Genomic DNA, 21,990 nt, shown 5'->3' on the forward strand with positions numbered 1-21,990 from the left:
TTTTTTACATGTATCAGTTATTTTTGTAATATTTACTTTCAAATAAGTGTTTCATTAAACCATATCCAAAATAATAAGTTGTTTTACGCTTTCCAAGTCATAACTGTATATTAGTTTTGATAGATATTCTTTCTTCTCTACAAAGTCAATCGTACCTTTGCCATTCTCTCCTTTATTTTATATGCGAAGTTAAAGCTATCAACGGGATAAACAAAACTGAGAACTAATTCTTCAACCTTTGTTAATTGGCGGTTGGTAAACAGGCTTAAATTAGCATTAGCGACACCTACTGAGCTGAATCGGTCAATTTAGCAGAAACAATAAAACCGAATAAAACACATGTTCTACTGTTTTAATGTTATTACAGGAATCATATGATAACCGTGTATTTTTTTAATAGTAAAAAAGTTTTTGATTTTGAAGTTGTGGTTGCAATGTGACAAAATGTGTTTTAATATGACATTAATAGTTTTACAAGGCACTCCCGCAATGACAACCTTCCTGCAGTATTTTCATTCCAACAGGTGGCAGTAGGGTACTGACAGGACAGAAGCACACTGCCGGAAATGTAGAGTCGAAGAAGAAAGCAACTTAGGAAAAAAGGACTGCTGTGGCCGCGTTAGATGGTTAGCTAATAGTAAAAACAAAGTCATTTTAGTCTTACTTAACGGTGTTATTTGGTGATAATGCATATTTCTGTTTTGTTTACACTTTGAAGTTTCTCCTGTACCGCCGATAATGCTAAAAATGAAGTTACCGATGAAAACTGGCGAGAAAGTAGGCGACGAGACCGCGGAGGACGATTCACTGGATCCATCCGAGAGGCAGCACATCCCCAGGGCGGTTTCTCCCCCTTCGGTGTTCGAAAGGCTGCAGGAGCCGCCGAGACCCCGCGTTCACGCATCGCATCTAGACAGGGAGACGGTGTTCGAGTGGTTCGGCCACCATCTGAACCCCGCCAAGCGAATCGAGTTCATGTGCGGGCTGTTGCATATGTGCCAACCCCTAGAGCTCCGCTTTCTGGGATCATACTTGGAGGACCTCGCTAGGAAAGATTACCACGTTTTACGGGACTTTGAGTGTAGGGCGAATAGCCCAAGCGATTTGGGAGTTTTAACGGACGTGGTGGACCCGGTGGTTCGGTCGAAACTCATCGTCTGCCTGTCCCTCCTCGGCTCTGACAGGAGGGAATGTGCTGGAATACTCTTTCGGATACTCAGTAGCGTGGACTTGGCCTTGTCCTATCGAAACTATGACTACTCCCTGCCTCTTTTCAGGGACCCTCAGCATCACCTCCACCCGTTCTCTCCACCGTGCCAAGGCGGTTTTGTGTGTGAGCAGAACCGGGACGAACCAGCGGCAGGGGCTCTGGAGCAGTTGGCGTTGCTCTATACCATGGCCTCTCTACACCCAGCTTTCCATTTCCACCAACGGGAAGTTATCCGAGGACAACTGGACAAAATAGAGCTTGCCTTGGAGGAGGAAAAGCGACAGAAGCAGCTTAGGATAAACGCCCAGTCGACGGTAAAAACAAAACAGTTTTCTGATATCTGGGCCTTTTTGTTGCCTTTCCTGGTTTATTTGGTGGGAGCCGAGCAGGAACAACTAAAAGTATGAAAACCGAAATTGTAAACACAAAACCTACTTATATAACTCATTAAGAAAGACGGGGTGGGGCTAGCGCTGAAATCTGTATTCACAAAGGAAGCTAAGGGCTCTTTAAACGTCGTAGTTTAGCATTAGCATTAGCTGTTTATACTAGTACAGCTAATGATGCTAACCGAGTGCTAACAGTTAGCCAGCTGCTTGAGTCGAAAGCAGCTCAAGCTGGACCAGTAGTGCCACAGTCCAAAAAAATAAGTCTAAATAAAAATACTAAACACACCTATACATACATACATATATATATAATTTGCAGAATTGCTTTAATTCAGCCAGAAGTGATTTTGGAGCGTGAATGGCCTATTTAAGGGCATGCCAATCTGACTTATGTCTGGACTTTGATTAGGCCTCTCTAAGGTTGGCTTGGACAGCTGTTTTCCCTTAATACGTTAAAAACATAATTGGAATATGTTATCTTTGCCCGATTGTCCATTTTTTAGTTGTAGAAAAAAGCCAAAACAGAATAAATTTTTTAAGGGGCAAATTCTGTCTTTTCACAACATAGCCAGGTAATCATTTGTGAACGTTGTTTCCTTATTCTGTAAGGGATGCTTATTTTTGAAGCTTTGGTCCAACAAAATTTGTAATAATGGTCTAAGAGCATTAAGAGCAGTGTCAAACTTGACTTAAACCAGGATTTGGAAGGCTTGTGGCTTTCTGTTTGTTTTATGAAGGAAATATCTATAATATGATTCAAATACAGTCATGGGATGAATAATGTACAGGTCTAGGTATCATATCCAGACACAATAAAAATAATATAAAAACTAACCTAAAGTGTACAAAACACACTACAGATGCTACCTGATAGGTGCTTTAAGTTGGTGCTTGTCTTTGCCAGGGCGCTCCTTCACATGACGTTTTGGAACCCCAGACATGGCGCTAAACATCTGTACTGAAAACGCATCTATCTGAAGAACATTGTTTCTGATGTCTTGTTGCTCAGTCAGATGCTGCTTCACAAACCCAAGTCGTGCCAGCATATTCTTTTTAGAAGTATGAGGCTTCGTTTTGGCTTCCATTCAGTCGGAAATCATTCAGTCTTTTCCTGATTGTTCTGTCCTGAACTTTAACATTTAACATGCCAGAGAGGCCTGTAGAGTCTGAGATGGAGCTCTTGGGTTATTTGGAAATTCTGAGCATTTTACAGCCCGACATGGGGGTGAATTTGATGGGGTGTCCACCCCAATCCTGAGATGTTTGGCAACCATCTTAAATATTGCTTACTTTTGTATTATCTGACTGTAAACTCATTAAGTTTAACGTTTAGAAATGTCTTGATATGCTTTCTCAGATTAATAGGCAGCAACAACTGCTACTCTTCTGTCATTTCTGATGTGTTTTTTAGTCTTGTGTTAACATGTTAACACACACATGTTCTAGAGCACTAAACTGCCAAAACTCCTGCATTCATACAGGGGGTCCCACTGATTGGCTAATCAGTGCATTTGATTAACATCACCTATACATTATACCTCTTAATCTCATGAATCAGCGAGGGTCTACGACTTTCAAGTTTTGCTACAGAAATTATTCTACAAGTTATTGAATAAGAGGATGTACTTAGTTTTTCCACACACAACTTTTCAATTTTTCCATAAGGAAAAAGAAACTGTTGTGTTTTTGTGAAAATAAGGTTGGATGTAAAAAAAAAAAAAATGTAAGAACTTTAACTCTCCATTCTTTGTCTGGACCTTTCATTTGATTACAAGGGATAAAGAATATCTGTGGCTCACAGAAAAACTGCCCACTTCTTGTTGAAACAATAGTTTTACAGCGGCTGCATTTCGCACGCACATGAAGTGACGTTGCTTCTCCTAAACTAAATAATAAACGACTGCTCACATCAGGATGGGTTGACACCATTATACGGTCCTTATGTCTCCTTCGGATTTTGGTTCCTGAAGAGAAATTGGAATTGATAACAACGTGAAAACCTATTTGAGGCAGGAAAAGAGACCTGGCAGTCAAGATAATAACAACTTGATGCTCAGATTAGATCCAGACACCAGAAATGTCATTTAAAGTCAGTGATGCTGCATGACTTCAGCCTGTGTGCTACTTAATGTTTGAGAAGAGAAATTCCTGTTAATTTGCTATTATGCGTTAATAGCAAATCAATTATGTGTTCATTGTAACTAAATATTTGACTTAATTTCCCTTTCAGTCAAAAATTGCTTACCACAAATGTTTCTGACCAATTAAATGGATTCTCAGTCTTTTATCTCTAAACTTGATCTTTAGCTGAGTGATCAATGAACTGAAGCTCAGGGAAGGTGGTAGCGACACGACGGTGTTGGAAAAGAAGGAGCAGTGGAAATGTGTGGGTTAATGGCAGTTGACATTGTCATCACGTTATTGGGCAGTAATAAAGCAGGTATCACTCAGCCCAACTGAGTTGCCTCTGTAGCAATACGTTTCATTTTTGGAAGTTTCTCTCGCCTTTTGTTTTTCGTTTGACAATATTTGAAACTCTTTCTCTGAAAAAAAAAAAAAAAGACCCTGAGTTGGTCATACTCAGCAACAACTTTCACACCAAAGAGGGTTGTTGAAACGTGTAAACACTTGAGTTAGATGCATTCACTGACTGGAAAACAGATAGAATTTGTAGTTTTTAACCATCCAATCACCAATCAGGCCCAGTCAGTAGTACATTTGAATCCCGAGCCAGTATTCCCTTCCTCAAAACAAACACTTTCAGTACTTCTTTGGGAGTATTTCTATCTGTACGGCTTTTATCTGTGATCAGTTGCATGGAAATGCAGCTGAAGGCCTTTAGGCGATCCAGTAACTAATCTGGTGTGAATGTTGTCTTCCAGGAGCTGGTGGCTCAGCAGGGGGACTACCTGAACTCTTCAGTGCAGGAGTTCGGAGAATGCACAGCTTCCCATCCTCCTTGCCAGAGCCGCCGCTCCAGCCACTGGGCAGCACAAAGAGAAGGTAAACCAAACAGGAAAGATGGATGTGGACACAATGTGATGCATGCCTCTACGTTTTGGTGTTATAATTCTTTAATAACTTTCTAAATATATGTAAGAGAAGAAATAATATTTTGTGTATTTTTGCAGCTGTGCATATTGAGGGGATTGTGCTCAGGGGGGTCTCTAGGACAGGAACAGATAAGGAATACAGCTTTGAGGTGAGTAATGGCACCCAACATTACAGAGAGCATGCTATAACCCCTTACAGTCTGAACTTCAGTCATCATTTAAACTTAACCTTCACTTAGATATTAATTCCTAATCCTGAGAAAGCGACTTTAACACAGAGAAAAATTAGTGTTTGTGAGTACAGACACTAATGTTCCTTGGATTTCATTTCAGCCCTGAAATCAGTATTGGGTAGCTTGGAATGTCCTGATTGAAATAGCACTGGGTTAGACAGCGGCTCACTCCTGTGTTTCTAGTGTTTTTTGTTTTTTCATATCCTTCTGCAGTCCAATGATGAGTTGTGGGTAAGGGCTGGGCTGGGCGATAAACCCAAAATGTACAGACACCAAAATTTACAACAACATTGTCGGTACTTTAAAAAATGAAAAGAAAAGTCATTTTTGTCGGCTATGCTAATGTCCCTTTCAAGACGCTATGCTGTGTACAGTCTGTAGTCACGTGACTCCAACCCATTGAGTCTGCAACAAGAAGTGAAAGAGACGGAGACGTTGAGAAAATGGTGGAAATTTCCAATATTGAAGCGGCGGTCGAGGGGGGAGAGCAGCAGCTCATTCCCAAAGAAAGTGGGTTCAGCAAGGACAATGTTGAACAAAATCATGCGGTGGCAGGTCCGGCTGTGTTATCGTTCATTTATCGCTACCGAGGTGAACTGTTCAATATATCATGGTATTCATTTTAGATCATATCGCCCAGTCCTAGTTAGGGGTGCACTGGTCTATCGGCCCCGATTTCCTTTATTTTGGGTGATCTGCTGATACTTGCAAGTAAAACCGATTGTATTCGCTGATCTGATCTACCTCCACAAAGGTTTGAAAATGTGAAAATTCAACTGATTTCTTTAATTTAGTAGTTTGGGCAGCAATGCCCTAAAAGTTTCGTTTATATTTGAATGCACTACTTCATGTGCAGTTAAAAGAAGTTTGGATTGTTTCACTGGTATTGTTCAATGTTTTTCATTAAAATAAGATTGGAACATTGAGGATGAATTGTGATCTTATAACACTTGACAGTGTCGGTAAATAAAAAATCAGTATCAGTCGGAATCGGCAGGTCAGGCTTTGGAAAGATCACTGATCGGCCCGAAAACTGCAATCAGTGCTTCCCCAGTTGTGGTCTCTTTCCTCAATTACATTTTACTGGCCACTGCTGCCAATACAATATAAAGTGTCATTAAAAGCTACACAGAACCAGCAATGATCTCAGAGATGAACCACCAGTCCACGTTGGACCGTGAGATAAAGCTACTCCAGTCTGGCTCAGGTCCAATTAAACCTATATTACATTTCAGCAGTAGCATCGGATGCGGTAAAAGATCGTGGTCTGTGAATACTCGGGTGGATGTTTTCTCTCTTTTCTTATTGGGACGTAGGTTTAGTGATGAAGTCATAGTTCAGGATGATAAGACGTCTTGCCTTAGAATGAAGAGCACTATCTTCCTAAACTAATAAGCCAAGACAAATAAATCGTCACCATATCTCAGCAGGAATGTTGTCTGATTTATTTGTAACCTTCATGCAGATGTTTATGGTTGTTTTTCTTTTACCTGACAGTGTTCCTGTGTTTACATTTGGTACTGCATTTAAAACGAGAGCATTAATGCTTAACATGGAAGACTCTCTATGAACTATAGAACTTTAATCGGTTCTTTCTTCTGCTGTAGAACTGTTTGTGTTCTGTTTGTGACGGACTGATGGTAACTGGGTCCTTTAAAAGTTGCTATCAGAGATTCTTTGGGTGTGATTTTTGTTTGATGATGAGCTGCTGTCCGCTGGGTTTCAGGTGAAGTGGTCGGACTCTTCTTCCAGCTGTGTGACCAAAACCCATCAGGAGCTGGAGAACTTCCTTCTTAAGGTACGCACCATAGTAAAAAGGCTGGCTGAATGAATTGTCTGGGCTCTGTGCGTCAGCAGAGAAGTTCTAAAGTTTTTTGAAGTGAATCCATTATGACTTTGAACATGGCTAAAGCAGATCAAGCAGACTCAACGATAATACATGTTATATTTCTGTCCAGCTTCCAAAGGATCAGTGCACGGAGTCTTTTGAGAAAAGCATTCTAAGACTTCTGAGCCAGGGGGACCAGTATGAGAGCAGGGAGGTGGAGAAGAACCTCAGGTATTTTCTAACTAACCTTCCACTCACTGCACAAAGACAAAATAGTTTAACAACTTTACCTGGAACTATCATGGCATTTCTGATGTTACTTTGTTAACTCAGGCTTTCAGCTTCAGGCCCTGTCCTCGTTCACATGGAAACGGTTGTTTTGTGCTTCATCTGATGCTTCTTCATCATTGGATTAGTCATCCAATGTGCTTTGGGGGAAAAAAGTCCAGATTTTACAGCTACAGTTGGAGCCCAGACTGCAGTAGAAGCGTTATAAAACTGATCTGACAACAGGCTTAAAAAGAAGTTTCTGATTATTTTGTTACTAAATTAGGTGAATATGTGTCCACATATGGTTACATATTTGGATATCATAGAGAGATTTCATAACTGGACATATATCAGCTCACTAAAGGGTTATTGAGTCCCCAACATCCAGTAGATTGTTCTGAACGGTGTTGTAACCTGACAGGAATATTCAGTAACACATGCAGTGTTACATGTTCGGCATCCTACAAACTATTAAAGTTACTGAAAGTTATGTTAACATGACCTTGTAACCGAGTTGCAAGAGGACCCTGACCTCAGCTCCACAAAGCCGGTTGCGTCGCGGTTCAGTCCTACAGCTGTTCTGGCTGGGATCCTGTAGTAGGACTCTTAGTTTCACCTTCCCCCCCATGGCACAATCTGCTGTCCACAACTTTCATTTACTGTGAAGTGAAACTGTGGAAAGTGAAACCTATCTGGCGGCCTGCACCTCACAGCTCACATTGTTTAAAGGTTGTTCTCCTCAGGATTTCAGTGCCAGGCGTTAACGCCGCCCTGCTTCCTCTCTGATTGGATCTCGTAATGTGGCTGATATGAGATTCTAACATTTAGTTCTTTGTTTTGATTCATGGACATTAAAGCTGCTGAGTTTGAGGAAAACATGTTACTCTGATATTGCGCTGATTAGGATTAACAGACATTTGGCTCGACACTCTAAATACTTCCATCATTTTAGTGTCTTTATGGGAGGCGGTGAAAGTCCATCTGAGAGGTCCGATACTTGACCGTAAAGCAGTGCAATTAGAATAATGCGCATGTCAATACTGCAAAGACAACTGCAGTTTAATTTGTTGTGGTGGAGGAGTCATCCTGCAATCTGAAAGTTGTTGGTTGGATTCCAGCCCCTGAGATGTCGACGTGTGTGTGTGTGTGTGTGTGTGTGTGTGTGTGTGTGTGTGTGTCTAGAATAGAAAGCTTGGAGCTATTGGGCTGAATAGGAAAGTGTTTATATATATATAAATTCAGTCTCTTTAGGAGCCCATGCAAAGGTGCCTTTAAAGTTTGGTTCTAAGATGGAACATACATCCCATCATCATCATTCTTCAAAGGTCGTTTTAATAAATCTCCAACCAGCAGAGTCCAGAGAGAAATAAGAACCTCCTTCTCTGTCCACCTGTAGGGAAAGGTTTCTGTCTGCTCCACCTCTTTTCAGACAGACCAGGAAGGTCTGCAGCTTCTTCAACTGTGAGTCCACCCACTCCTCCAGACCAGCTTGCAGTAGATGTGAGTAGGAACCTCTGAGGATCGTTGCAATTTAAATTAGTGCTCATTGTTCTGGTAAAAAGTGAACTGTGAGTTCTTCTGCACAAAAGACCTTTTTTCCCCGTCTTTCTGTTGCCTGATTTAAATGTTTTTTCCGTATAACTTTCTTATTGTTGTTCCTGACTCAGCGGTGCAGGATTTAACTGGGTCAGAAATCTTGTAAAGTTCACCACAAGTAAAGAAAATCTGAAAATGTTTGTTTTTCAAGCAACTCCATCACCTGTCAGACTTCTTTATGTCACACTTAAACCTTTTAATGTTATTTAGTTCTGTTTACAGCTTATAAGAACACGAGCAAAGATTACACGTATCATGAAATGTTTGATTGTTGTTTTTTAAAAGGCAACCTCCAGCCTGGAGCAGCCTTCCACCAAGACTGCTCTGATGCCTCCAGTCAGGATGAAGGTGAGAGAAGTTCAAACTCATTTCTCACAGTGATTGTTTCTCTTTCTGACGAATGAGCACAGCAGTAACAGTCAGAGCAGGAAAGAAATTCCCAGAAGCACGCGGGACAGTTCAGAGGCTTCATTGGTTTAATCGAATCAGATTAATCAGAGGAACAGGCCACTAACCAGGGCTGCAGCCTGAGCTTCGTAGCGAGCGCAGGAAAGTATTTATTTTTGGATGTCGTTTGGAAAGACTCACACTGTCTCAAATCCTCATATTTCAAGGCTATATTTGCTCCTGTTGGTTCTGTTCTAAGGTCAGCTCAGCCAACGGTAACCCCAGCTCCAGACACGGCTCTGCTTGTCACGTTGCTCATCTGTGCTGCTGTTGATTATTAGGTGAGGGTTACGGTTAACCCTAGCGCTAATCACAAGTGAAAGTTGCTCACTTTTAATTGTGATTTTTGGCTTTCGCTCTAAAGAAAAAGGACTTTGTCACACAGAGCTGTTTTAAAAGGTAGAGCTGACGTTTCTGTTGGATCTAACAATCATTGCAGTGCCTTGCTAAACTATTCAGCTCTTGAACTTTTTCATGCTACAACCACAAACATCTAAGTGTTTTTATTTGGATTTTCTGTGACAATCCAACAGAGACTAGTGCATAACTGAAGCGGAAGGAAACCCAAAATGGTTTTGCCGCATACTCTCAGGCTAATTTAGTTCTGGACTTTAACTGGGTCATCCTAACACTGGAAGGTGCTTTAATCTAAACCAATCGGTTGTAGCTTGAAGGTGTGTCTAGGGTGGTTGTCCAGCTGCAAGGTAAACCTCCACCTGAGCCTTAGGTCCAGCCACTTAACCGGTTATCTTTCGATCAGCTGAACAGTTTCACTACCTGCTAAAAACAAAGAGCATCCCCACAGTATGATGCTGCCACCAATGTGTTTCAACTTACGCTGGTGTTTGTTTCCCAGGTGTGAAGGCTAAAAACGTACATTTCTGTGTCCTCTGACTGGAGAACCTTCTTCCACATGCATGGCTTTCTTCCTGCAACTCTAAAATACACACAAAATAGTCAAGGATTGTGACAGGAAGGAAAAACATAACCTGTATGAATATTTTGATAGTGTAGTTTGAAGAAAAACATCTTCTGAATGTTGATCTAGTTGATCATCTTCTTTCCACCAGAGTCCTATGTTCAGGGACACAAGAAGAAACACACATCCAAGAGTCCATGTCAGCTGTGAGTAGACTACCTTCACACTCATCTGTGTCCCTTTTTAACATTTGCATTAGTGTGGTATGAGCACCATCATCACAGCACATAGTGAATCATCTTCTCTGCCAGATTGTCGCGGGCCAAAAGCCCCCAGGGCGACACTTGGAAGGGGGGCCATGCAGCAGAGCTCAACGGACCCACAGACAGAAGGAAGAAGAGCAGCGCCCCGAGGAGCAGCCAAGACATGGAACAGGTAGGAACACATTCCTGTTACTGTAGGCTACTCTTTCCTGCTGCCATCAAGCCTCAGTGGGTGGATAATATACCAACAGCAGTGTTTTATTTTCATTTTCACAGTAAGTGGAGGAATAGAAGCTGGTGAGCTATATCTGTCAGTGAAAGTCTAAATCTGTCTCAGTTCAGCCTGTAAATGTGTGCTTCCTTATTACCCCGCCGTTACATATTATCAGGACTTCACGGAGCAGCAGTCTGGTGATGATTTGCTGAGCTGTTAGCACAGTTCCATGAAAACAGGTTAATGATTGCAGGCTGCAGCGATGTGGAGTGGTTTGGTAAAGCTAAGAATGACACAGCAGCATGTGTGAATGGGATGAGAGAGCACATCTTCTCTGTCACTGCCACAATGGAGCTGCTGGACGCTGCTCCACACTCGTTTGTTGTCTGGGTGTCATGACAACATTTCCTTTCTGTCAAATCTATTTCACCAACCTGTAGTTTCTCAGGAACTTTACTGTAGTTCTTTACATTTCTTATTTGAAGAACCTTCTTATTATTCCACCTTTGTATACCACTGACTTCTGATCTTCCTTCCAGCACCTGGATCCCGACAGGAGAAACCAGCCAACCTCTAAAAGCAAGAGCAGATTTTTGCCTGTAGACCGGTGAGTTCTGTGGAAAAGGGAAAAGGTACAACACAGACTGACACATTGCAACTCTTGTTCATTTGCAATTATTACAGCACTAGAGGAGCCCTCTGAAGGCCGTAACATACCTCCTCATGTCTGTGAACACGAGCCTCGTGGACTCAATCCTACCGTTTATGTCTCAGCTCTTCTCAGAGATATGCACTTTTAATTCAGTTTTAAAGGGGTGATAATGTCATCTGTCTAATCGGAACATGGGGAAAAAAACAGGAAGCCACAAAATAAAAGGGTTTTTCATCAGAGTATTAATGCATTTTTTATCCTGAAGATTCCTGATTAATTGGTTATCTAAATGGGGGGAAAGATGGTAGATCTCTGCACTATGTTTTCTAAAAATTAAGCATCATAAGTGTTTTCCTTCTACTCTTGATCTGACATGCTGTTTTTTTTACCTGCTGTGTGTTTGCTGCCACCTAGTGATGGGACTTATGATCCCTTGACTTCAAAGAGCCGTTCAACTGATCCGTTTTTGAAAATGTGTGTATTTTGAAGAACAAGCTTTTTTATCGCTAATATAGTGTTAAATATATACATTTTTGTGAAACCTGGCATGTGAGGGTGAAATTTACAACTAAAGCTAAATGATCTGTATTAAGATTAATATTTTTATTTAAAAGGTGCAGAACAGAGCCACAGTATGTTCATACAAAAAATCTTTATGTACATATTTTGGTGCGTGTTGCCCTGCGTTGGACTGGCGACCCGTCCTGGGTGTACCCCGCCTCCCGCCCATAGACTGCTGGAGAGAGGCACCAGCTTCCCTGCGACCCACTATGGAAGAACTGGTAGAAAATGACTGACTGACATATTTTCCATAAAATGAAGTATAAAATATCAAATCTTCATGTAGTTCCGCCACTGTAAAACGAAGGCTGGAAAAGTGTTTTTAATCCTGTACCTTTATGACAGTTCTTGGGCGACATTGAAATCAGCGAAAACTGCTAGCGGCGCATCAAAGCTTTGGAAAAAGCACAGACCAGAAATCTTTCACAAAACTCATCTCTGCTCTAATGTTCTAGAGTTTTCTAGGTTTTGTTTTCATAAATATCCTTTAAAAAGTCTGAACACATATTTACCTGTGGATCAAAAAGTGGCTTTAAAGGAGTCACTCAAATCCCTGTTTTCAATGTAACGACCTCTCAATCACATCCTACGGTGCTGACTTGTTTCCGGGTGCAGCTGATGTTATGTGATCATTTGTCCCTCGTATCTGTCTGCAGGGACAAGGTGACTGTAAAGGGTACAGGAGCTGCTGCCTTTATGACTAATGGTAGTTTGTTACCAGCCTTGTCACCGAAGAGGAAAGGTAAGAGGATGCCTGAATTATTATTATTATTTAATTTCCCTTTGGGATTAATAAAGTATTTTTGAATTGAAATGAATCGAATGAATGAAACACATGAACAAGTGTGAGAGGAGAAAGTGCTGATGTCATTTTGGGTATTTTACCTACAGGTTCTGGTGTTGACCGTGCCAATGTGCACTGATCTAATCATACTTAAATTCTGATTCTAATCTTAAATGCTGAGCGTTTTCCTTATAACCTTAAAGGAATCTATTTTAAGTATGACAGCAGGACATTAAGAACGTCATGTCTAACCTATGAGGCACCTATTGGTTGTTCAGCCTCCTCTGCTTCATAAATATGAGAAGAAAAAAGTCTGTTCTGAAATATTGTAGCTCAGCAGAGTGACTCAGTGATGTTGTTTCAGTTGGATCTTCACAACCTGATATGTTTGGTGAAAGCTCATCTGAAAGCTGCAGCTCTCCGTCCAGCCCTCAGTACCAAAGACGTGAGAGTCTGGAAAGTGACGACGACAACAACAAAGGTGAAACACTCACACATACCAACACAGTCCATTATAAACCAGGATGGTGCAAAACAATTGTTTAGCTTGGAAAGGTGGATCCTAATACATTTGAGTATCAGTAAAAAAAACAGTACAAAGTGAAACCAATTGAGTTATTAACACCACCATTATAGCCCACAGCTGTGTGGCCACACCTTGTGAATCTCCCCCAAACTCTTGAAGCGGTGTTGCTTTTTTCCTTCCGCTCAACTTTCCTTTAATATACTCGGATATAGTGCTCTGAACAGCTAGCTTTTTACGCAAATACTTTTTGTGGTTTGGACTCCCTGTAGGATTGTTGATGACTTGTGTACCTTTTGGTAATAAACGTAATGTGAATTTTATGGTTTCATTAGCTGGAAGCCATAGTCATCAAACCTAACACAACTAGATACTTGAAATATATCACTCTGTGTGAATCTTTATATAGGTTTGACTTTTGAATGAATCACTGAAAGGAATTTCTCTTTCAGTGATATTTTGTGGAGATGTATTGTGATGCGCCTGTATGTCCGTCTCTCTCAGACACAGACAGCCACTCTGATGACTACAGTAAGGGCAGGGCCCCTGACATGTTCTTCACACAGCAGACGGATCCAGCAGATGTCTCCTCGGTTCATCCTCTGTCTTCCAACCACCACAAGCCTCGGATAGAGCAGCCCCTCCCAGAAGCCAGCACGGAGTTCCCCCCACTCCCCTACATGCATTCTCTGGCCTGTGTGCTCCCAAATGGTGCTGCCGACCCCGGGCTTCCACTGATTTCCACTCCTAGCCAAAACATCACTCCTGATGGGAAGCCCCCGGCAGGGACCCTGATGATGCCGATGTCTGCAGTGCCTCCAGCCATCCAAGGCCCCGGAATCATCGGAGATCCAGAAAAGAGGGATGTGCTCACAACCTTTGGGATTCCACCTCTTGCTCTTCACTCTTCTATGAATGCTGGTGTGCAGCCTCTGGTTCAAAGGTTTAAAACAGCTTTGCCCCACTGCCAGGGTGGTGCTGAGGGATGCCCAGGTAGTGATTCTGGTGCTGTGGCACCGCAACCCTGCCACTCACACCAGGCCCCTCTAAGAGCTCTGGGTTCCATGTCTCCAGGGTCAACACTGTACTCCTCTTCTCTTCTGCCCTGCCAGGACCCAGCCAGTGTGAATCCGAGCCTACCTTCCTCTCTACCACACATGGAGACTCCTCACACCAAGCTCCATGGCCTAACCTTACCGTCTGGAATACCTTCTCCGTACACTCTGGCCCCTGTACCCACCTCTGTTATGCCTGCTCTGGGGGCCTCTGTGGCCCCTGGAGTAGCTCCATCAGCAGCACACGTACCAGCAGTTGTTCCTCCAACTGTGCCCTCAAACTCACCGGGACCTGCCCCGAGCCTTAGCCCAGCACTTAGTCACAACACAGCCCATACCGACTCTACATCATACAGCAACACCAGTGCTTCCTGTGGAAGCGCCCCTGTTGCCCCTGGCAACCACATAACTGTTCAGCAAACCCAGCAGCAACAAATGCCCCCTCAGCAGCAAACACCACCCCTCCAGCAGCAGCAGCCTGTGGGATGCGGGACCTGCGGTTGTCATAACAACTGTGGCAGTCGAGGCAGCAGCAACACAGTAGGAAACTCTTCTGGATGTCAGCCCTCCTTTTACTTCGCCCACCCCGTGGCTGCAGTAGCCCGCCAGATGTTCAGTGTTCCTCAGTCTCTCCTCTACCTCACCCAGCCCCAAGCTCCTCACCAGGCCAACGGTCCACCCACCCTCCCCTCTTTCTTCCCCACGGCTCCACCCCAGGTGCACCCATCCCCATACCTTCACCCTCACAGCCAGGCGGAGGTGGCGTCTCACATAATGAGCAGCCAGGCCCCGGTGGCAGCCGCAAACTACGGCCTCCAGCAGCAGATGGCGCCGGCAGCGTCGTTCCAGCGTGTCTACCAGCATATATACCCCAGTCATTTGGGTATGCTGCCTGCTGCTGCCCTGGGGGGAGGCGGGATCAACAAAAAAAACGGCACAGTTTCCTGTTACAACTGTGGTATAAACGGCCACTTTGCTCAGGACTGCAACCAGTCCACCGTGGACTCCTTGCAGCAAGGTAAGTAGGAAGAACACCGCATGTTTTCACACAGTAATCTGTAACAGTGTTCACACATTTCACATTCTGTCTGGTTTCATCCTCACATTTCAATGGGTTTTATGTAACAGACCAACACAAAGTGGTGCATAATTGTGAACTGAAAGGAACAAATATTCATGGTTTTTAAACTTTTTCCCAAATAAGAAAAAGTGAGGCATGTTTGGGTTCAGCAGTTGCAGCTCTAAGCGTTTTGCTGTATGTCTTTAAGCACCAAGAGGCTGAGAATCTTCCACATTTTTCTTTGAAAAATAGCTGATGCTCAGTCAGAGCGGATAGAGAATGTATGAACATCGCATTGTCGTTCAAGTCTTTGACTTTGACTGGGCCGTTCTGAAACATGTGCTTTGATCTTAACCATTTGTTAGTGTTGTCCTGCTGGAAGGTGAACCTCTGCCCCAGTCTCAAGTCTCCAGCTGATCCTAACAGGTTTCCTACCAGGATTGCTCTGTATTTAGCTACATCCCTACAAGCCTTGGGTCAGTAAGGCTCTTAAGGCTGCCTTGGTTGCACAAACATCTGTGAAATAAAGAGTTCCTAAATAAGATACAGAGTTAAAGTTCAGGATGAACTTAGAGGTGGTAATTGTCACAGTACCTGGAGAGGAATCAAATCCATGGTTGGGATTCAGGATAAACAAAAAGGTCGATAAGTCTGATCATGTTGTTGCAGAAGAGCTAAACCCGTTTAATGCAAGCATTGATTCAGGTGACTTTACAGATAACTTGGTATAATACTGGACTCATTCAGAAGGTAGTCAGACCTGGATTGAGGAGTTAGTAGATAGGAAAACGTTTGAACATATGTCATGGATCATATTACTAAGAATTGCGCTTCTTTCTTGTGCGGCATGATTACATTCATCTTTCAGTGTTCCTTGTCACTGAAAATAGTCCCTGCAATATAAAAGGAATCTATTGTTACAGCTGTAGCCAAGGTTACCTCCCTAAAAGCCCTGAATGATTATCGTCCGGTGGCATTTACATTGTTAGTGGTGAAATCACTTGAACAGATGGTGAAGACGGAACTACTGCAGATGGTGCAGTGCAAAATCGACCCATTTAATTTGCTTAAAGGGGTGGAGGATGCCATTGCTACATTGTTGAATGTTGTTGGGCATCTAGAGGGCATGAAAACACATGCTCGTCTGTGTTGTTCAGCCCCTCATCCTGACCCGCAGACTGGCTGATCTCTCTGTATTTGACTTTGGAACCATTTGCTGGCTGGTGGACGTGTTGACGAAGAGGTCACAGAGAACACGCGTCAACAACACTCGTTCTAAGCCACCAATGTGCTCAGCTGGCTCTCCTCAGGGGTTAGGGTTAGCATCCTTGCTGTTCACCAACTCATACTTGAAGCTCAGTGTTTTGAAAATAAAAGAGATGCTGATTGATTTTAAAAGAAACTGTCCTAACATTCATCAATGGTACAATGGTAGAGATTGTCAGCCAGTATAAAACCTTTCTGGACAATAAGCTAACTTTTCAGGCTAACACTGATGTCATCTGTTAGAAACCCAACCAGAAGCTGTTCGTTTTGGGAAAATTGAAGGGTTTTAATGTTGATCAATGCCTTTCGTTTTATTTTTTCTTTTATTGAATCTGTTTTAACTTTAGGAATGGTGTGCTGGTTTGGTAACCAGAGCGTGGTAACTAATGAGCGTGGTAACTAATGAGCGTGGTAACTAATGAGCGTGGTTCATGTCTGTACTAAGGTTGTTGGTGCTGATTTAAGAGACTTTAATCAGATTTTCAGAACAAGAGTCACTAAGAGGCAACATGGATCCTTAAAGACCCTCGGCATCCTGCACACTGAGTTCAGGCTTCTACCATCAACAAGGAGGTTTACAGGTCCTTCTCAAAATATTAGCATATTGTGATAAAGTTCATTATTTTCCATAATGTCATGATGAAACTTTAACATTCATATATTTTAGATTCATTGCACACTAACTGAAATATTTCAGGTCTTTTATTGTCTTAATATGGATGATTTTGGCATACAGCTCATGAAAACCCAAAATTCCTATCTCATAAAATTAGCATATCATTAAAAGGGTCTCTAAACGAGCTATGAACCTAATCATCTGAATCAACGAGTTAACTCTAAACACCTGCAAAAGATTCCTGAGGCCTTTAAAACTCCCAGCCTGGTTCATCACTCAAAACCCCAATCATGGGTAAGACTGCCGACCTGACTGCTGTCCAGAAGGCCACTATTGACACCCTCAAGCAAGAGGGTAAGACACAGAAAGAAATTTCTGAACGAATAGGCTGTTCCCAGAGTGCTGTATCAAGGCACCTCAGTGGGAAGTCTGTGGGAAGGAAAAAGTGTGGCAGAAAACGCTGCACAATGAGAAGAGGTGACCGGACCCTGAGGAAGATTGTGAAGAAGGGCAGATTCCAGACCTTGGGGGACCTGCGGAAGCAGTGGACTGAGTCTGGAGTAGAAACATCCAGAGCCACCGTGCACAGGCGTGTGCAAGAAATGGGCTACAGGTGCCGCATTCCCCAGGTCAAGCCACTTTTGAACCAGAAACAGCGGCAGAAGCGCCTGACCTGGGATACAGAGAAGCAGCACTGGACTGGTGCTCAGTGGTCCAAAGTACTTTTTTCGGATGAAAGCAAATTCTGCATGTCATTCGGAAATCAAGGTGCCAGAGTCTGGAGGAAGACTGGGGAGAAGGAAATGCCAAAATGCCAGAAGTCCAGTGTCAAGTACCCACAGTCAGTGATGGTCTGGGGTGCCGTGTCAGCTGCTGGTGTTGGTCCACTGTGTTTTATCAAGGGCAGGGTCAATGCAGCTAGCTATCAGGAGATTTTGGAGCACTTCATGCTTCCATCTGCTGAAAAGCTTTATGGAGATGAAGATTTCATTTTTCAGCACGACCTGGCACCTGCTCACATTGCCAAAACCACTGGTAAATGGTTTACTGACCATGGTATCACTGTGCTCAATTGGCCTGCCAACTCTCCTGACCTGAACCCCATAGAGAATCTGTGGGATATTGTGAAGAGAACGATGAGAGACTCAAGACCCAACACTCTGGATGAGCTAAAGGCCGCTATCGAAGCATCCTGGGCCTCCATAAGACCTCAGCAGTGCCACAGGCTGATTGCCTCCATGCCACGCCGCATTGAAGCAGTCATTTCTGCAAAAGGATTCCCGACCAAGTATTGAGTGCATAACTGTACATGATTATTTGAAGGTTGACGTTTTTTGTATTAAAAACACTTTTCTTTTATTGGTCGGATGAAATATGCTAATTTTGTGAGATAGGAATTTTGGGTTTTCATGAGCTGTATGCCACAATCATCCGTATTAAGACAATAAAAGACCTGAAATATTTCAGTTAGTGTGCAATGAATCTAAAATATATGAATGTTAAATTTTCATCATTACATTATAGAAAATAATGAACTTTATCACAATATGCTAATTTTTTGAGAAGGACCTGTAGTTATACCCAATGGGCAAAATCAGTCCGGTACCTGAGGTCAGTAGCTGTTGGGTTCCTTACGTTTGCTGTGTTCCCTACATGCCTTGAGGCAAGCTTGAAATGGGACTTTTTTTTTGTACATTGGTTTCTCTTTAGCATTCCACCTAGAAGGCCAGCTCAGTGGAGTGCAGGAATAATAGTTGTCCTGTCAACAGATTCTCCTGCCTGAACGTTGGATTAAACCTCTCCTCAATGTTCTCCTGGACCTGTCTGCTGGGTCCCTTGGTCCTTATGATGCTGTTTGTTCACTGATGTTCTCTAACAAACCTCTAAGACCAGCTAGTTATACTTAGATTAACTCACAGACTCATGACATCTAAAGTTTCTGTTTGCACAGGATTTTATTTAGGTTTAAAAAGGGCTGAATACAAATGCATGCCACACTTTTCAGAAATGTATTTGTAAAACATTTTTGAAAACCAGGAACCATTTTTCTTCAACTTCACAATAATATACTTTGTTTTAGTCTATAATATACAGTCTAAATATTATACGTTGAGGTCTGTGGTTGTAATGTGAAAAGGTTTCAAGGGGTGTCAATACTTTTGTGGGGTTCTGTACATGATGTCTTGTGTTTTCTCACACGCAGGTGGCTTCAGGTTAAAGTATGCAGCATCCAACATTTCAGAACCACTTGACAATGCTGACTGAAGAGGAAGAAGAAGGAAGGTGAAGATGAGTTCCTCTTGACGTTCTGACCACGACAGGCTTCTGTTGTTCCCAGGTACCGTAGCGCACCAAAGCGTCTGGGTACCATTCAAACCCAGAAAGCGACCTGCCAAGGGCTCAGCGGACAAAGCCTCAGTACATGTGCCTGACCCACCATCCCACACATACCAACAGTCATGTGACTCCCAGTCCCTTCCCTTTCAGTTTCTTTGGATGTTTTTGCACTGAGGGTTGGAAAAGATTAAATTATTACTTCATAGAAAGATTTTTATTTGGTTCCTATATGTCTTTTTTTTTTTTTGTTGTTAAAAAAGAAGACCCGAGTCTTTACTTAAATGTTCTTATCCACTTATTTCTTAAGTCTATTTATGCTTTCTTGTCATGGTTTGTGTTGATTTTGGGTTTTGTTTGGAAGAATTGTACAACAGTTTCCTGAGATCATTAACTGGTAGAAGAAAAGTCATGTAAGCAGAATAGATTTTAAGCTCTTGGCACAGTTTTGAATGTACACCTTTAAACTTAGGAATCTGTATATTTAAGGAATTTCATGGATGTTTGGGCTAGAAGGTAACTGCTGCTTCTGATGTGTTTTAAATCAAAGCAGGAATCTCATTTATGTTTGATTTGGATTCTTGAACTTGATTCACGCAACGCAAGAACACGAGCACCACAACCGCATTCATGTTGGGGTCTTTCATTTAGCCTCAGATCCACAAGAGATAAAGATTTGCTTTAATAGGTTTTTTTATATATGTGATATTTTAGTTGGCACTCGGTTTTAAATCAATCTAAAGAACGACCTCCTGCCCCCGATTCCACCTTGTCAGACATGTTTTTAACATTTGGTAACAAAGCAGAAGCTCGATGTGTCGGGTAGCACTAAAATACAGAAAAATGACACAAACCCTGCAGATGTTTTATCTGCGATAAAAGTGGCAGTTTAAAGACTGGACCTCTAATAATCCTGCCAGTTTCCTTAAAAGACTTCACTGGAAGATGAGAAGCACATCCTGGAAAGCTGCGCGATCCAAGGAGAAGGTCTCCGCAGCTGAATGTATTTACTGTCGAGGATGAAACAGAACTCTAGCATTGGGTTTCCTCTCACCTCTTGAAGAGACACTAATGAAATGTCTTGGTTGGAGGCTGCCTTCTAATGAAATTAGCGCACTGAGGGAACACCGTCCCAGGATGGAGTTTAATCTTCATTTGTTGTACTTTCTTTCCTGTATACCAGACTTGTTAACTGACACTTGATTATATGTTGATAAACTTGAAAATCTTTCAAACTGACTTTGATTTGAAGCAGTGGCATCTTTAATGTGTTGGGTTTTATTTATTTTTTGGAAGGTATTAGAACATGGAGCTCCAAAGTGTTAAATAGTTCAAAGTAGTATTACTAGAGATGCACTGAGGTGTTAGCATTTGATCAGAACTGGATGAGTGAATACACCATAACTAAGCACTATAAGGTTGCACTAAGCCCAACTCTGTTCTGGAGGAGTGAAAGTTGGCACGTTTCAGTGTTGGTGAAGTGTTTAAAACTGAAGGACAAGAGATGGAAGAAGATCCTAGAAAGGAAAACTCTACGGAGGCATGTTGGCTGGTCATTCAGGCCGCTGCCACATAACTAGACTTCAGCAGCAGCTTCTGCTCCTTTCTTCACTACTTCAGACTTTTGTTTTGTAACCGACTTGTTTAAAGGCAGGAAATGATCCATCAGTTTGTCCCCACCTTGGTGACGTTTGGTGAAAACGGCAGCTGCAAAGTTGCCTTTTCCTGGCATAAATGACCACTCAACACAGGAACGCCCACAGCTGCCTAAAACCTGAGGTCTGAAACCAGCCAAACCTCTCTGATTGGTGCATCTCTAGAATTTACTTGATTTTCTTTTCCCATTTAAAGTAAGAAGCTGTTTGAATTTGTCATGTCTGTCTGATTGTGAACTAAGTGGCCACTAAGAGCTACAGAGCTGTGAGAAATCTCTGAATGAGCATAGGTTCAAATATTTTACTCCAGGCTTTCTAGACTGCTTGTTTTCTTTATTCTCCATCATGTTCGTAGCACTGAACATGTTTAGGGTTCCATGTGTAACAAGTTCCCAGCCTGCAGATTTCTGTGGAGCAGGTTTCTTCCTCAGGCTACTTGCTGGTTATTTTCAGGGCTTTGTCGACGTGCTGCTTGGTTTTATTTTGTGTGTATATTTGTCAGCCTCCTGTCACTGCAAATGATCTATGCATTCACGCGTTATTCCTGAAAGTGACTGCCAGGAGCTTCCAGTGGTGGAAACTCATCTCTAATATATTCCTGTTCAGAAATGACATCCTCTCCTTCCTGCTACTGATCTGTCTCCAGTTTTCCACCACAAGTTAAGTTCAGAATGAAGTTTTTCTCACCGTTCTTGATTTGAAGATCGTATTGGGCTTCAGATCAGAAGCAGTGAACAGAGGCGGAGCACCAGACTGCCGGTGTGGATGAAGAAGGAAGTCCAGTGTACATACTGAGGAAGCACCAAACAACAAAGATTTGTTTTGTTGATCCATTTGAACAATGCTGTACTGTACATCCACAAGGGGTCGCTCTGCTGCCACCCCCAGCCATTATGTTTACTGTACTTTGATATCTATGTACTGGAAAGGTCAAATATATTTCTAGAGTGGAATTTGGATTTTATGCAAATTGTTGATCTGTTTCTTTAATTATAAGCAATAAATGCAGAAATGGAAGTTCTTGATGACTTTGGATTTATTGTTGCAACATGTGTTTAGGGT

General features: G+C 42.4%; 1 protein-coding gene across 1 annotated transcript; it reads left to right on the top strand.

Moving 5' to 3' along the window:
- The first annotated feature begins 551 nt into the window (after nucleotides 1-551).
- On the top strand, nucleotides 552-21,945 carry zcchc2 (zinc finger, CCHC domain containing 2). The gene is made up of 15 exons (XM_047350439.1): nucleotides 552-626; nucleotides 719-1,524; nucleotides 4,482-4,602; nucleotides 4,731-4,801; nucleotides 6,612-6,683; nucleotides 6,844-6,944; nucleotides 8,380-8,483; nucleotides 8,865-8,927; nucleotides 10,097-10,151; nucleotides 10,257-10,380; nucleotides 10,962-11,029; nucleotides 12,292-12,377; nucleotides 12,784-12,900; nucleotides 13,447-15,015; nucleotides 19,143-21,945. The coding sequence occupies exons 2-15, from the start codon at nucleotides 739-741 to the stop codon at nucleotides 19,202-19,204; spliced, it is 3,399 nt and encodes a 1,132-aa protein (XP_047206395.1). The 5' UTR covers nucleotides 552-626; nucleotides 719-738; the 3' UTR covers nucleotides 19,205-21,945.
- The last annotated feature ends 45 nt before the right edge of the window (nucleotides 21,946-21,990 follow it).

The sequence above is a fragment of the Girardinichthys multiradiatus genome, chromosome 21 (genome assembly GCF_021462225.1).
Source record: "Girardinichthys multiradiatus isolate DD_20200921_A chromosome 21, DD_fGirMul_XY1, whole genome shotgun sequence".
In the NCBI taxonomy this organism is placed as follows: Eukaryota; Metazoa; Chordata; class Actinopteri; order Cyprinodontiformes; family Goodeidae; genus Girardinichthys; species Girardinichthys multiradiatus.